The 16,749-nt window shown below is 37.0% G+C and overlaps 2 protein-coding genes across 2 annotated transcripts; one reads left to right on the forward strand and one right to left on the reverse strand.

Annotated features, from left to right (window-relative positions):
* Positions 1 to 7,870: 7,870 nt before the first annotated feature.
* LOC131639139 (protein MAINTENANCE OF MERISTEMS-like) lies at positions 7,871 to 9,306 on the reverse strand. The gene is made up of 3 exons (XM_058909643.1): positions 9,155 to 9,306; positions 8,431 to 9,070; positions 7,871 to 7,878 (listed from the first exon to the last, which is right to left on the reverse strand). The coding sequence occupies exons 1-3, from the start codon at positions 9,278 to 9,280 to the stop codon at positions 7,871 to 7,873; spliced, it is 774 nt and encodes a 257-aa protein (XP_058765626.1). The 5' UTR covers positions 9,281 to 9,306.
* A 1,722-nt stretch (positions 9,307 to 11,028) lies between these two features.
* On the forward strand, positions 11,029 to 15,889 carry LOC131639140 (LEAF RUST 10 DISEASE-RESISTANCE LOCUS RECEPTOR-LIKE PROTEIN KINASE-like 2.4). Its single transcript, XM_058909644.1, has 4 exons — positions 11,029 to 11,834; positions 13,433 to 13,436; positions 14,150 to 14,206; positions 14,705 to 15,889. Exons 1-4 carry the CDS (start codon positions 11,076 to 11,078, stop codon positions 15,817 to 15,819), a joined length of 1,935 nt encoding a protein of 644 aa, XP_058765627.1. The 5' UTR covers positions 11,029 to 11,075; the 3' UTR covers positions 15,820 to 15,889.
* The last annotated feature ends 860 nt before the right edge of the window (positions 15,890 to 16,749 follow it).

A 16,749-nucleotide genomic window follows, 5' to 3' on the forward strand; every position in this document is an offset into this window, starting at 1 on the left:
TTTTGTAATATTATTAATATACTTTATAATGGCTTACGGCTCACTGACATTGACTTATAATGCCTTTTTGTATCACCTTTTTTAATGTCACAGATATGTCTTATATGGCCTTCTGTTATTGTATCACCTTTTTGTATCACCTTTTTTAATCTGATCTATTCTGATATACTACAATTTCGTCCTTTATCTTTCTATAAGATTTCCATTAAGTCCCTTAACTTTATAATTTATTGCGTATTGGTCTATTAATTATTTTGATTTGTAACAATAAGGTTCATTTAGCTGCTTGTTTCTCAGGTTACATTTTGCTCCAACATGTATATCAATTATGTATCAGTGTTAAAACAGAGAATAATGAACAAACATTGCTATTATATTACATCAGACAATATCATTCTTCATTAAGCTAACAGAAGAGTACATTCATAATTTGATAACAAAACACTGAATTAACCTAATCCTAATTGAAATACATTGTTACAAACACAAGGTTCAACCCTAAGCTTAACATGCCAACCACAAAGGACATTTTCAACCATCTTCATGTGTAGACAACCTCATCCTTCAATTTCAAAATTTTCTTCTTTTGCCTTTCAATCTTCAAGTCCCTTTCATCAACAAATTCATCACCTAACCACTTGATGAAATTACAGCCCTTATCCATGTGATATTTGTAATTTCTACAACCCCAAAATTTTCTCTCATAGTTGACACTGTTCACATCACTAACAGTACGAAGAACACTTTCAACTTAGCAAAAACACTTCATTCTCTTGTTTCTATGGAGCACAAATCCAAATGTACCAAAGCTTTGGTTGTTTGACATTGAAGCACTAATGGAAGATGGAAGATGGTGATTTAAGCGTAATTTGGAGCATAAGATGAACCACGATGGAAGATGGAAAAACACGAAGTCGCAAACTAAGAAGGAAGATGGATGAATAGTGAAAAACAAAGAAGGAAGATGAAGAATAGGAAGCCACGAACCTTAGACCGGTTTATAACACAACATCTGATTGTTTGTTGCACTGTTTGCAAACTTGGCATGCCACTACAAAAAAAAGCTCATTAGTGACGTGAAATTCACGCCACTAAAAGCAAAAGCACGTCACAAATGGATTTTAGCGACTTGAATAATTACGCCGCAGGAGAGCGGGTGACAACTCAGTAGTGATGTGATTTTCATGTCACAAATTAGTGACATGAAAATCACGCCGCAAATGTTTGTATAGATATTCTCCACATTTAAGTTAGAGCAGGCGCAGAGCAGGCGTAGCAGTTAGTTCAGATAAAGTAGCTTTATTTGCGACGTGAATTTAATGTCACTAATTAGTGACATGAAAATCACGTCACTAACTTGGCTATTTTGAATTTAAACGTTTGGAATTAATTGGAGGTTGCGACGTGATTTCCATGTAATTAAATAGTGACATGAAATCATGTCACAATTTTTAAAAAAATAAAAAATACTGAAACCAATTAATAAATTGTATATATAATTTAAACTAATAAATTAAATATAATAAAATATAATTTAAATTAATAAATTAAATATAATAAAATATATAAATTAAATTAATAAACTAAATTTACTAAAATATATAAATTAAATTAATAAACTAAATTTACTAAAAAAATAAAATAAATTAAAACTAAATTTACTAAAATATATAAATTAATAAACTAAAATTATAAATCAAATATTATTAAATATAATGTAATTATAAATTAATTAATATCTTAAACAAATTCAAAATCAAAAGTAACAATAAAATAAAAATAAAATTAAATCAACGATCAGTATAGGTCGAAAAAGTCTTCATCATTTTCCTTTTCCTGATCCGTCGGCGCATAACCACCCACGTTTTGGTTTCCACCAAACGATTGCATAAATTGCCGCATTTGCGCCTCCATATCAGATTGTCTCTATTTGGGCCTTCAAAGCCACCTCATGTTTCTCCACCTCGCGTCTCGTCTCATTTATCGCCAATTGTCTTACTGTTTCTCGCTGTTCCGATGTCAAATTTAATGGACGTGACCCTCCTTCCCCGTCAAGAACTCTTTGATATAGAGTTCTATCGTCAGGTCTCAAGGTGCCTGCCAAATTTCCACCACAAAAAAAAACACCCGTTAGGCCCCTTTCTGTTAATGGCTTCACTCCAAATATAAAAATCCACATCTTGATGAAGCGGCTCTCCCGGGCTCGGAGTATACTGAAGATCAATATTTAGAAATCGTACAAGAAATGTCTGATAATCATCCTACACATACAATAAAAAATGAAGTTAAATATAATTTAAATTAAATTAAATTTACTTAAATTAAATATGAAATATAGCTATGTGATTTTCACGCCGCAACTTCCAAGTTGCCACATGATTTTCACGTCACATCATCTCACATGCCACGTGAAAATCACGCCACCAAGTTGACAATAAATTAAAAAAATATGAACAAAGCTTTTTGTGTACGATCGTCAACAAAACCCCCAATTTTCTTTGTCCGAGTCTTTATAACCAGCTCAGTCATTTGGGGTGGTCTATTCAATTCCTTAGCCTAAATAATAAGATTAAACATAATTAGTAACTTTGGCATTATAAATCAAATTATAACTTTAAAAATGGTAATAATTATTACCAAGAGTCGAAGTTGCTCAGCAGTGCTATACTTCCAACAACATTAACACAACCCCCAATTTTCTTTTGCCCTCATCTTGTTTGCATTTTCAGATTTAGCCTGGAATTCATCACTTTCCCAATATTTATAAAGTTCCTAAAAGATTTCTTCGCCTATTCAACTGGGACAGATTCCATGAATTTCCCAACGCTTTCTAGCACGTCGTAGCAGGTCAGAAAGTCGTCTTGCAGTTCTGTCATAATTATTGGGACAGATGCCATGAAAAATAATGATGTGTGGGACAAAGAACAACGAAAAGCAAAATAAATGGCCTTAAGCATAAAGTTAACTTGCCAAACATTGTAAACAAATTCATAACAATCAAAAGGAAGATAAAAGACAAATATACAAAGAGTCTATTTAGCTAGTTCGATCAAACTAATTTACTTTAAAGTGAGAGAAACTTTTTAATTCATTATACTTCTAAAAATTGTAACAAGAGATTAAAAATAAAATAAGTTACAAATCAAATTCTAAGAATACAAGCCAAATCAAATTACAAGAAGATGAAGAGGAGAAAGGAGATTTTCGAGGTTCGGCGTTCATGGGGAATGACGAGAGGGAGTGGTCACATCATAGTAGGCAAAATGATGGATTTGCAGATAAAATTGAAAAGTTGAGGCTTGAGAAAATGGGGAGTGGTGAGGGCATTAATTGCTCTTACGTAAAAGAGGATAAAGTTCATGCTAGGGCAGATTATATCAACTCTGAAGACAGTATTTCATCTAACACATGTAGTAAGGTAGTTTGTAGCTTTGAGAAAGAATTTTCTCTTTCGGACGAGGATGACGTGGTAAATCAAGTGGGTCCCGCGGGTCTTTTTATCAATCCTCCAGGTGGGCTTTTCAGATATTGGGCCAAACTTTATCTCTTTGGATGTTAAACCAAAAGGCCCACTTGCTCTAATTGTTTCCGGGCTGGAGAAGTCTAAAACGGATACTTTGGTTTTAGAGGAACAAAATTCCAATTGGAAAGAAGCTACCTGTACGATTGAGAAGGAGCCGTCAAAAGTAAATCAGGATAAGGAGGAGGATATTAGCAACAAGATCAAGAACTCAAAAAAGGTTAGAAAGAAGATGAGGGAAATTCTCCATCTAGGTTCGAAGTTGGAAAATTTCTGTTACCCAGCAGAAGTTTGCGGACCAACAAGACAGGACCTCCCTTCTCCTCGTACAGGTTCCACTTCTAATTTTGTTAAAAAGAACTTTTTGTCTGGCGGTTTTCCTTTGTCATGTGAGTCTTTAACTCACTCTGATGTGAGAAATTGTAATTCGAGGATAGCAAATGGAGTCTTGAGCAAGGCTACGATTGGTCTATGGAATTCTATTAACAAACTGGGCATCATAAATATCTCTAATGATTTTGATCCTATTGGCAATCTGGAGGAGATGGAAATCCGTGATAAAAAAAGGGAGGCTTGTTTGAAGGGGGACAATCTTGCATAGTGATCAATGATTGTTTTATCTCTAAATATGAGAGGGGGAGGGATTAGAGCAAAGAGGAAGAGAGTGGGTTTTCTTATTCAAAAAGGGGAAGTTGATGTCTGTTTTTTACAAGAGACTAAACTGAGTTGCTTGGATAGTAGTGTGATTAGGGAAATGTAGGGTGATGACAAAGTAGAGTGGTCTTTCTTGGATTCGGCCGAGGCGTCGGGAGGTATCTTAACTATGTGGAAAAAGGATTATTTCGATCTTATCTATAGTTTTCGTGGTGAAGGCTTCCTTGGTCTTTGCGTAGAAAAATTGGGCAAACTAATATACTTTGTTAACGTCTATGCATCTTACGATAGAATTGTTAGAAGGAGGACGTGGAAGAGGATCATAGAGATCAAAAATAACAGCAAGGCATGATCCTGGTGTTTAGGAGGGGATTTCAATTCTGTTTCCTCAAGTGAGTAAAGGGTCGACATATCTAACAGAAGTAATTGTAAAGAGATGGATGTCTTTAAGAGTTTCATTGAGGATATGGAGGTGGTGGATGTTCCTACTATAGGTGACAAATTTACTTGGTTCAATAGCAATGGCAAGTCAATGAGTCGGATTGATAGATTTTTGCTGTCATATAACTTCATTGAAGATTGGAAAGTGGATGGTCAAAAGATTGGAGAGAGGGACATATTCGATCACACCCCGATTTGGTTAAAAGACAATAGGAAAGATTGGGGACCAAAGCAGTTTAGATTCAATAACTTGTGGATCAAACATGAATATTTCTCTTCTTTTGTGATCAAAGAATGAGCTAATATTCATTTCAAGGGGAGAGGTGATTTTTGCTTGGTTGAGAAGTTGAAGGTTCTTAAGGGCCGAATCTCTGGGTGGAACAAAACCGTCTATGGGTGGATTGACCTTAACATTGTGAAAGCCGAAGAGGAGATGTGTCATTTAGATAACATGTTTGTTCATTCTGCAGGTAACGTTCTGGAGGAGGTGGTTTCGAAGAGAACAAAAGCGGTGGCGTACTTTTGGGATAACCTTAGTAAGAAGGAAGGTTTACTTCGCTTAAAGTCTAGACAACTTTGGCTATCCGAAGGAGACAACAACATCCGTTTTTTCCATAATTCATTAAGGGATAGAAGAAGGAGAAACTTGATGTGCTCTCTTGAATCTAATAGAGGTAGGTTGGAAGAACCACACGACATTAAAGATTACGTCTTTAATCATTTTAAAAGGTTTTTCAAGGAGGAAGTGGCATGTCGTCCGGAGCCTAGAGGAATTAGCTTTAATTCTTTGTCGAGTGAAGATTCCATGGAGTTAGAGAAGCCTTTCACGGAAGAGGAAGTTAAGGAGGCTATTTGGTCGTGTGATGGAAACAAAAGCCCCAGTGCGGACGGGTTCTCTTTAGAATTCTTCAAGAGGTTTTGACTTTTGCTAAAAGGTGATGTGATGTCCTTTGCAACGATTTTCATTCCAAGGGTGTCTTAGTGAAATCCACTATTTGTTTGGTAGGAAGTATTTATAAAATTCTTGCGAAGCTTTTAACCACTAGAATCAAAAGGGTTATTGGTAAATTGGTGTCTCCGAACCAAACCGCTTTTTTCCCGGGTAGAAATATGATGGATGGCGTTTTGATGGTGAATGAGATTCTTGATTGGGCAAAGAGGAAGAAAAGAAGTTGTCTTTTGCTTAAAGTGGACTTTGAAAAGGCCTATGACTCCGTTTCTTGGAACTTCATTAGGTTTGTTTTGGAGAGAATAGGATCTGGCAAGAAGTGGTTGAAATGGATGGAAGCGTGTGTTTTTACTAGTCATATGTCCGTTTTGGTGAACGGAAGTGCCACGAAAGATTTTCCGGCTAAAAAAGGCTTACGTCAAGGTGATCCGTTGTCTCCATTCATTTTTGTTCTTGTCATGGAGGGTCTAACCGCTTTGGTGAAAAAGGCGGTGGAGGTGGGGGAGTTCAAACCGTTTATGTTCGGCGAAGAGGATCATGTAGACATCTTTCAATTTGCGGACGACACCGTTATCCTAGGAGAGCCTTCTTGTGATAATCTTTGGAACTTGAAAGTGATTTTGAGAGGATTTGAGCTTGTTTCGGGTTTGAAAATCAATTTTTCGAAAAGTAATATTCTAGGAGTGCACGTTGGTGAGTGGCTTATGAATACGGCTTCATCGTTTCTATCTTGCAAGAAAGGAACGATTCCTTTCAAATTCTTAGGTGTCATGGTGGGTATTTGTCCTAGAAAGAAGAAGGCTTGGAATGAGGTTTTAAAAAACATAAAGGATAGACTATCGGCGTGGAAAGGTAGGAATATTTCTTTTAGGGGGAGGGTAACTCTTATTAATGTGGTTCTCAACGCAATTCCGACGTTTACTTTTTCCTTCTACAAAGCCCCATTAAAGATTATTCAAGAGATAAGAGGTCTTCAAAGCAACTTCTTGTGGAGCGGAAACGTGAATAAAAGGAGCATTCATTGGGTGAAGTGGGAGATAGTGTGTAAACCCAAAGAGAAGGGAGGCTTGGGGATTAGGGACGTTCGAGAAATGAATAGAGCTCTCCTCCTCAAGTGGAAATGGAGAATCTTAACGGAGAAAATTGCTATTTGGAGTAGATTTATCGAATTGAGATATTTAAATCCTAAGCTTAAGGTTCAAGTGTCGGGAGAGGAAATAATAAATTCGGATGATTCAATTTGGTGGAGGGACGTCATCAACAATGACTTGAACTTGGATTCTTTCGAGCAAGGATTCTCCGGATGTGTAAAGTGCAACTTCAAAAACGGTAAAAACATTATGTTTTGGCATAGTAATTGGTTGGGAAATCAATTAATCTGTGTTTTATTCCCGGATCTGTATGATCTTTCTATAAATAATTTGTGCTCGATCGAGGATGTTGTCACTTGGCATGATGGTGTGGCTGTGTGGAGTCAAACCCGCCTGTTTGGAGCCTGTTTTTTTGCAGATTCGGAAACTGCAACCGCAGCCCCAGATTCAGCCTTTGTTGCTGCCGCAGCTAGGTGGCTTTCTCTTTGGTCCAGTCTGCGAGCGTTAGATCAGGGTAGCAGGGAGGAGGATAGCTTCGATTGGAGCCTGAATCCAAATGGGATTTTCTCGGTAGATAGCGTCTCAAAGTTGGAGGCGGAGAGCAAAGACATGGCTTGGCCGATCGCAACGGTAACAAATATGAATGTTGTCTGGAAATTAAGTATTCCCCTTAGAATAAAAGTGTTTGTTTGGAGGTTCTTCTCTAACAAACTTCCTTTAAAAGATCTTCTGTTTCATATGAGTGTCCCTAATATAAGCTCTTTTGAATGCTTGTTTTGCTTGGCTCACCAGGAGAATTTAAATCATTTGTTTTTTGAATGTTCTGTTTCAAGAGGGATTTGGAGTAGTATCTTTTGTTGGATAGGGGATGATTTAGCAATGTCTTTAGTTGAGTTTTTGAACTTTGGTAATATCCAAGACAAGGTGAAGAATGCTAATCTCAAGATCAAGATTAACATCATTTGGATAGCAACCATTTGGAGTATTTGGCTCATAAGAAATGCTATCATTTTTTAGAATAAGTCTTATAGCTATGATGTGGTGTTTTCTAATGTAATTTTTCTTTCCTGGAGCCACCCTTTGTATCATAATAGCTTCTATGATTAGTAGAAGTTACCGATGTCCTATTTCAACTCTATTTAGAGTTTTTGGCTATATATCATCAAAATTGGCTGCTATAGACTTTTGTGGTTGAACAAGTCATTAAGTCTCAAGTTAACCATCTACATATTCAAAGATATTGAAAATTTCTTTAGCCACCTCCCTATGGGGGTCACCCCCAGCGAAAATCCCAAAATACCCCTGCTTCGGAAATGAACTTCCGAAGCGCTTTTTTTTTTAAAAAAAAATTTCCATAATTCGGAAGTTCATCTCCGGAAACACCTCATGGGGGGTGTCTTCGGAGATGAACTTCCGAAAACACCTCATGGATGAATTCGGAAGTTCATTTTCGAATTATGCAGAAAATGTGTTTTTTTTTTATGTTTTTTCTTAAACAGTCTCGCATTTTAATTAAACGCAAACGCCAAATAAAATAAGCAACAGATAAACTGAAAATACTAATACGATAAATAAAATCCAAATAATATATACAAGCCGAACCAAATAGTAATAGTGTGCGCAATATACAATCCGAAAACAAAAAATAAATAAACCCGACCACTACTGGGTGTGCCTAACCCTCTCACCCTGGGCCCTCCTCTGCCGCCTGTACCTCGCCGCACGGCCCACATCAGTGACGATCGCCTCCATCACGGCGACTGCGTCTGGACCGCCCTGAAGAACGACACCCCGATCCAAGGCGTCCCGCCCAAGCATCTCTATCCGCTGGCAGATCGGCAGGAGATCAATGGCGTGGTCATCCTCGGCCTGCTGGTTCTCCAGGATCTCCTCATGTGCTGGCCTAGGAGCGCCGGGAACGTCGGGTCTCAGTAGAGGATGGGACACCCGGTAGAACCATGTGACGTACCCCTCCTCACTGTGCCAGTCCTGTGTGACCCGAGTGAGACGGTACTCCTGCGGTACCACATGCTGCTGCCACTCCGCCCATATGGCAGTGAGCTGCACTCGGGTCACTGTGTCGGGAGCAGCCTCAAACGGTGACCTGGGTATCCGCTGCACGAATCCAAACTGACGCATGCACCGCTCTGGGAGATACCGGACCATGATGCCGGTCCCGCATGCCAACCAGCCTGAATATAGAGCAATGCCGTCAAAGGGGACAATCTGAGCGTAGTCGACGAACGGCCTCCAGGTGACGTCGTCGTGCATCGTGCGGTCCAAGTACAGACGGTATGGTCCCACCGCATCGTTCCCCCTCTGGAGATCGTATCTGGCGGCCCTGGGCATGGCGTCCACGTACGCAGGATCGATGTGAAAGCCGTGGATGCGGGAGAAGTAGGAGATGATCCAGCTCTGAAACAGAAACACGATAACGTATTAAAAATAAATACGAAACATAAATAAATAAATACGATAATGTATTAAAATAAAACGTACCGTAAGCAGTGTGCAGGATCCGACCAACTGCCTCGTCCTCCAGTTGGAGGCCTCATTCAGCTTCTGGTAGAGGTATGCCAGAGTAGCTGCCCCCCAGTTCCACTGGTGAACGGTATCCAGGTCCATGAAGTAGCGGAGGTAGGTCACATCGACGTACCTGGCACTCTTGTCCACAAAGCATGCAGCGCCTACCACATGCATGTACCAGCACCGGATAGCGCAGCCGCGGTGATACTCTGTGAACAGCTCGTTACCCGCACCCTCAGCCTCGGCAGCCGCGTCCAGATGATGCTCAAAATAAGTGCTCAGTGTGGTGAACCGGACATGAGGCCCAGAAGTCGTGGCGCACTCATAGTGAGCAACCTCGTGCTCCATGCCCAAGTAGAGCATCATCCACTCAATGGCCTCCACCCTCTGGATCTTGGAGTGGGTCAACAGCGGCCCCCTAATCGGCAGGTGGAGAAGACACTGCACGTCGTGCAAGGTGATCGTCATCTCCCCAACCGGCAAGTGGAAAGAGGACGTCTCCTTGTGCCAGCGCTCCACAAATGCCCCCTGCATGCCGGTGCTGATCGTGGTGTACCCCGTCATGCAGAGCCCGTTGAGCCCTGAACCTCGCACATGGTCGTTAAACCACTCAGCTGCTGGTTTAAACAGACCGAAAATCTTGCGGGCGTGGTTGACCATTTTCAGCGGCTCTCTCTCCTGTTACAAAAAAAAAACAAATAAGCGACATATATTAAATAAGCGGACATATATTAAATAAGCGACAAATAAACGGTTAGATTATAAAAAATGGTGACAAATAAACGGTTAAATTAAAAAAATACCTCTCCCTCCCAGATCCGCCGAGCGACGTGATCGTGGTAGTGAATCAGCACGGAAGTGTCAAAGGGCCCTCCCGGATAGCCATCCTCCTGCTCATCCTCCTCCCCGGCTGAAGGGTCAACCTCCGGTACACCATCCGGCTCGTAGTATGGCACTGGCACCTCCTCCTCCTCCTCTCGCTGGCGGGAAGAAGATACCCGAGCCAGCCGACTCCTAGATCCTAAAGCAGTCTGAGACTCTCTCCCCTGTCTGATGCGTGCTGGTTGGTTGCCTGACATGTTCCTGTAAACAATTGAAATCGATTAATATGCGAGACAAAAGAAGAAACAAAAATAATTGAAATTCTGATACAGTTCGGAAGTTCATTTCCGAAAACTGGGATGGAGGTGTTTTCGGAAATGAACTTCCGAAACACCCCTGCGATGGAGTTTTCTACAACCCCCATGGCAGACCCCAAAACCAAACATCAAACCTATGTCTACACATTCTAAACATCCTAAATATCAGTATAAACCTAACCTAATACATTTTTTGCTATTTGTAAACACCCTAATATACATTTTAATCATAGATCTTAAAATCAAAATGCTTACCGATTGAATGGATTTGAGGACTTTTGAATGTAATAGAGCAAGTAGTTGGAGCCTTTGAGGTAGCTTGGAACTGGTTTGCACAAAAATCTCTTGGGGTGTGAGTTTGGAAGAAGATTAGGGTAAATGATTAGGGGGAGGGGGCTGTTTTGCTTAATCTGCAAAACGCGCAGTATTTCGGAAATGAACTTCCGAAATGGTGTTTTCGGAAGTGATTTCCGAAATAAGTCAAATTTTTTAAAAAAAAAGGCGCTTTCGGAGATGCATCTCCGAAAACACATTTTTCCTGCATTTCGGAAGTTCATTTCCGAAGTCAGGGGTATTCTGGGTTTTTCACCAGAGGTGAGCTAGAAGGTTGGGAGGTGGCCAAATAAATTCTCAAGATATTTTGTCGTAAACTATATACAAGGATATTCTAAATAGTATCGTTTCAACAAAACGTATCAAATGAGTTGGAATTTTTTGGTGAAATTCTCTTATCATCTCCATTATTGTCCTAGAGAATGAACAAAAGAATCCCTTTGTTTATGACCCTGTTTTGTTTCCTCACCACAACCACTGTATGCTATGTAGATCCAAATTTTGAAGCCTGTGAACCCAAAACATGTGGCAACCAAACTATAACTTACCCTTTCTACATCAAAGGAACACAAGAACCCTCTTGTGGCTACCCTGGTTTTGGTCTCACTTGTGACAATACTATTGGTTTTCCAATCCTTAATCTTTCTAATACCTTATACATAATCAACCAATTTTTCTATCAAAACCAATCACTACGAGTGTCCAATGCTTATTTTTCAAGATCAAACACCAAAAAGGGTTGTCTTTCACCTACCAAAAACCTCAGTATTCCCATCACAATGTTCTATCTCGCACATAACCAAAGTAAAGTGACTTTGTTTTTCGGATGCGACTCAGCATCGCTCCCCAGAGAGCTGCAAAGTAACAAAATCGGTTGCTCAGCAGGAAACGAAACGAATTCGGTTGTGGCATTATATGAGGGGGATAAAAATGAAAGCTTTGTGTCAAAAAATTGCATGGGTGGTGAGGTGGTGAAAGCGATGGTGGAAAATGTTGTGAAAGGGGGGATTGAAGAGGCGCTGAGTAAAGGATTCCGGTTGAATTGGATTGCAAGTAACTGTTCCGATTGCAGCAGCAGTGGAGGGAGGTGTGGCTTCGATTCAGATACATACAATTTCCGATGTTACTGCACCGACAGGGTTCATGCTGCAAAATGTGAAACAGGTCTGTCTTTGCAAAATGCCTTATTTTATTAAAAAAAATAAAATTATATTTAGAATATGTTAACGAGTTTATAGCTTATAACTTCTAAATTCAAATGAAAATTTACAACGGTTTTTTCATCACGAGCTTATAACTTATTTTTCGATACTACTTCAAATAGCATTTTAGCTTACTTCTTATCGTTTTTCCTTCTTTTTTATTTTTATTATTTTAATAAAAACTCACTTTTATTTTTTATAATTTATTTTAATTTAAAATAAAATAATTATGTATTAAATATTTTTTTATGTCAGTTTCTATTTATAAGTTAGTTGAACCACTAATTTTATCAAACATTTCAATTAGCTTATCAATTATGAGTTTCGGTCATATGTTATTAGCTATAAATTATCAGTCATCAATTATCAGTTATAAATTATAAACTATCAACTAACTTATGTGTCAATCGTTATTTTTACTAATCAGACCCTTAGAGTTTATAAATATATTGATTTTGTAAGTAATACAATTTATAAGATTAATAAGTGAGGTAAAGTTAGCCTGCTTGAAAAATTTAAATAGGTTTGTTATATACTATCTCCATTCTTTTTATAAACAAATTTTATTTTTTTAAGTTCATTAAATAAATTATGTATTTGGACTACATATAAATTAAATACATAAATTATTTAATAAATTTAAAAAATAAAAGTTATTTATAAAAAAGAATGGTGGGAGTATGTAATATTTTATATAACTATTATTCCTTTTGTTTCTTATCATAAATATTTTACTCCCTCCGTCTTATAATAGGTGTCCTCTTTGAGATTTAGTGGAAAAAAAATAATAAATATCACATTGATATTTTAAATTGACAAATAATTTGAGACAAATAAAAATAGGAAAGATGACACTTATTGTGAGACAGAGGGAGTATTATTTCTTAAGTTTTTATATGTTTAATAATGATAATTTTTTCATTAAATGGTAAGGTATGACTATGATTATGCATATTCTTGTTGCATACTATGTCAAATTTTAAGATAAAAAATAAGAGTATTTTTTTAATTATAAGGAGGGCCTAAACCCAAAAAACAAGAAAATTAAACCAAAACAGCTCTAGGGTAATACACATCCTCATAATCCCTCTCAAAAAATTCAAAAAGCCAAGAAGGCGTATCTCGATAAAAAACACTTCTAGTTTTAGTCTCCTTCGCATGCAAGGCCAAACGATTGGCACAACCATTAACTTCCCTAAAAACATGACAAATTTCCACCTCCAGCCGGCTAATCCAATTATGAATGTTACAAACCAAGTTGCACGTAAAAAGCTTATTAGTTTCGACCTTATTACTAATATCCACCGCTTCCTTCGAATCCGACTCTACTATAACTCTTTGATATCCATGCTCTAAAACCAATTTCAACCCCTCATGAATTCCCCATAACTCCGCCATAAGGGGGGCTACTATGTCCAATACACTTCACAAAGGCGCCACACCAATTGCCTTCTTCATTCCTAATAATTCCTCCACAACCTGAGACACCCCTCATAGAGTAATTTATGAAGTAATTTACTTTAAAATAAATTCCTAAAATAAGAGTAATTTATTTTAATCAATTCCTTTACTATCAGGATTGTAATAATATGAAGTATAAGTGACATTAAAAGTTTGTAATATATTTCTTTAAAGGAATATTTCTTTAAGCTTATCAAATCAGACTAATTTGTACCATATATTTTTTCAAAGTTTCTTATTTTGACATAGTTCTAAATTTTTTCGTTTGATAAAGAGTAGAAAACAAACATCCGACACATCAATTAATTTTCATGAACATTTATAGTGTGAACAATTGAATAAGAGAAATAATTAATTACCATTTCCTTCTCCGGAAGATATGGGAATATACCAAATTCATTTGTAAATATTTGTAGTTAAACTATTTATTGCCGAGATCCCGTGGAATTAACTCCTCTTTGCATAAAGCATGGATGACAAATTAAGAGTCACTCTTAATCCATACAATATTCCAACCTCTCATATCTACCTTCTCAATAACTAGGAAAATAGACATAAGCTCAGCTTTCAACACAGTCATCTCTCCCAAATTCAATAAGAATTTTCCTTTATTTCCACCGTGCTAACGTAGCCCTCCCCGCTGCTCTAAAATTCCTATAAGATCTGTTTGTATTTATTTTTGTTTACATTACCTTTGAATTTCTCCAAATTACTATAGTAATCTTGGCGCATTCTCTTATCATCTATTTATTTGAAGATTGTGTAGAATCAATAGTTTTTGGTTACGGTTTGCAATCCATCTTTTAAATAAAATTGCATTTTGTCCCTTGCAGTTGAACTTACAGCTCCAGTCGCTAGGAAGTCTCCTGCGGTGCATGTAATGACAATAGGTAAATTTATTAGATTTATGGAAATATAAACAATGCTAAACTGTAATAATGAAGTTTTGCATCATAATATCATAAAAGAAAATATACATTTTATCTCTAATGATTAATGGGAAATGCTAACCAGTGCCCTCAGGGCAATGGTTAAACATTTCAAAAAAAGAAAATTTATCTCGATAATCTGAATATTTAATGTCTTGAAAATCGAAATATTACATTTTTTATAAAATATTTTCTTTTTTTGGAATACTTAACCATTGACGTAAGGGCACTAGTTCGCAAGATCCATGATTAATTAATTTATGAATTCCTAATTCAGTTTATATACTAAATTTGACTGTTTATTTTATCTATTTACTTTATTATACAGACTAAGAAATTTCCATATAAAAATTCAATCTAGTTAATCATAGGGATAACCCATAAAATAGGATTTGAAATTAATAAATTGCTCATTATTTTCTTGCTTACCCTCATGTTCTATTAAACAAAATTTTCCAGTGGGCTCGGTGATTGGAGTTGCAATTGCCTTGCTGATTGTCTTAGCTTGTTGGTTTAGGAAAAGGATATTCTCTCCCACATCTCCTTTGTTCAGGAAGAAGAATTCAAGCCATCAAATTATTGAAAAGTTTTTGAAGGAACATGGACCTCTTCCCGCTACTAGGTACAATTATTCAGATATTAAGAAAATAACAAATTCTTTCAAAAACAAATTAGGCCAAGGAGGATATGGAAGCGTATATAAAGGAAAGTTACACGACGGGCGTATTGTTGCCGTGAAGATTTTAAATGAATTAAAAGGGAATGGTGAAGATTTCATGAATGAAGTTGCAAGTATGAGTAGAACTTCACATGTCAATGTTGTTAGACTTTTGGGGTTTTGTTTGGATGGTTCTAAAAAAGCGTTAATATATGAATTCATGCCTAATGGATCTCTTGAGAAGTTTATATATGAAGAGAAAATTCCACCAGATGATCGACATTTGGCTTGCAAATCATTGTATGATATTGTAGTTGGCGTTGCTCAAGGATTAGAGTATTTACACAGAGGCTGCAACACTAGAATCTTACACTTTGACATAAAACCTCATAATATATTACTAGATGATGATTTTTGTCCAAAAATTTCTGATTTTGGACTTGCGAAAGTATGTCCAAGAAAAGAAAGCATTGTATCCTTATTTGGAGCTAGGGGACCAGGATATATTGCTCCAGAGTTGTTTTCAAGAAATTTTGGCGGGGTATCACATAAGTCAGATGTCTACAGTTATGGAATGATGGTTTTAGAGATGGTTGGACAAAAAAATAACATTAAGGTTGAAGTTGATTGTTCTAGTGAGTTATATTTTCCACACTGGATTTACAAGCGTCTTGAATTGAATCAGGATCTTGGATTAAAGTGTATTAAAAATGAGAGTGATAAAGAAATGGTAAGAAAAATGACACTGGTGAGTTTATGGTGCATACAAACCAATCCTTTGAATCGACCCTCAATGCATAAAGTGGTGGAAATGTTGGAAGGGAGCCTTCAAGTGTTGGAAATGCCACCAAAACCCTTTTTGTCTTCTCCTTCACCTTTAGTATTTTCAACCGATTTGTCATCTCTAACATTGTAATGCAGAGTATGTAACACTAGAAAAAAAATGCCATGATAATTCACATATAAATACAACTATTGCAAGATTACACAGACAATAGGATTTATCTTAATCTCAATGGTTTTTAGGCCTCATTGACTGATATGCTGTTAAGACCAGTATACATAAAAACTGAATCCATGTTATTTTCTTATTTTCAAACTAGTAACTTGCAAATATGAGTAATTATTGTCCTAGTTTCTGATATGGAAAACTTGAGCAAATATTTTATAATCCTTATGCCATTAATCTTGCGTAAATGTGAGAGATTAACGACTGCAGTAATCGAAAAGAGCCTATGACTACGATGCACAACCCTTTACTAATTCAAACCTATCCTTGTTTTTAAGGATTTTTCCATGTAGACACCATACTAGTCCTTAAATATTTAAAATTGATGATGAATACGTTCTTGTCCATTTGTCCCAAATTAGTTGTGAGCATATACTATATATTGTTTTGTTTTGATGGGCAACCATGTCATGAAGTTTACTGCCAGATAGATACTAGTATTTCAGAGTAAATATTAGGTTGAAAAGTGAAAACCTGTGAAATGTGTAAAGTGTCCAAACCTAACAAACGCAAAGACTTGGTACATACCAAGTTTTGGTACACACTGATAGGGGATTGAGGGAGAATATTGAGAAAGAGAGAGAGAGAGAGAGAATAGAAAGTAGGGATAAGGAAAGAGTGTTTTATTTATTCAACAAAAGCATACATTGAATGGTTATTTTCTAACTATATATAACTGTCTAAGCAGTTATAACAACCAAATACAACTAATAACAGTTGTATACACTACTACATGCATCATATCCCTCCCCTTGAAATCTTCCTTGTCCTCAAGGAAAAGCTGTAACATCAAAATAGGGAAACTGTAGCTTGATTTTGTATAGTAGCTCCCAAGTA

This window comes from Vicia villosa, unplaced genomic scaffold, assembly GCF_029867415.1.
Source record: "Vicia villosa cultivar HV-30 ecotype Madison, WI unplaced genomic scaffold, Vvil1.0 ctg.002544F_1_1, whole genome shotgun sequence".
NCBI lineage: Eukaryota > Viridiplantae > Streptophyta > Magnoliopsida > Fabales > Fabaceae > Vicia > Vicia villosa.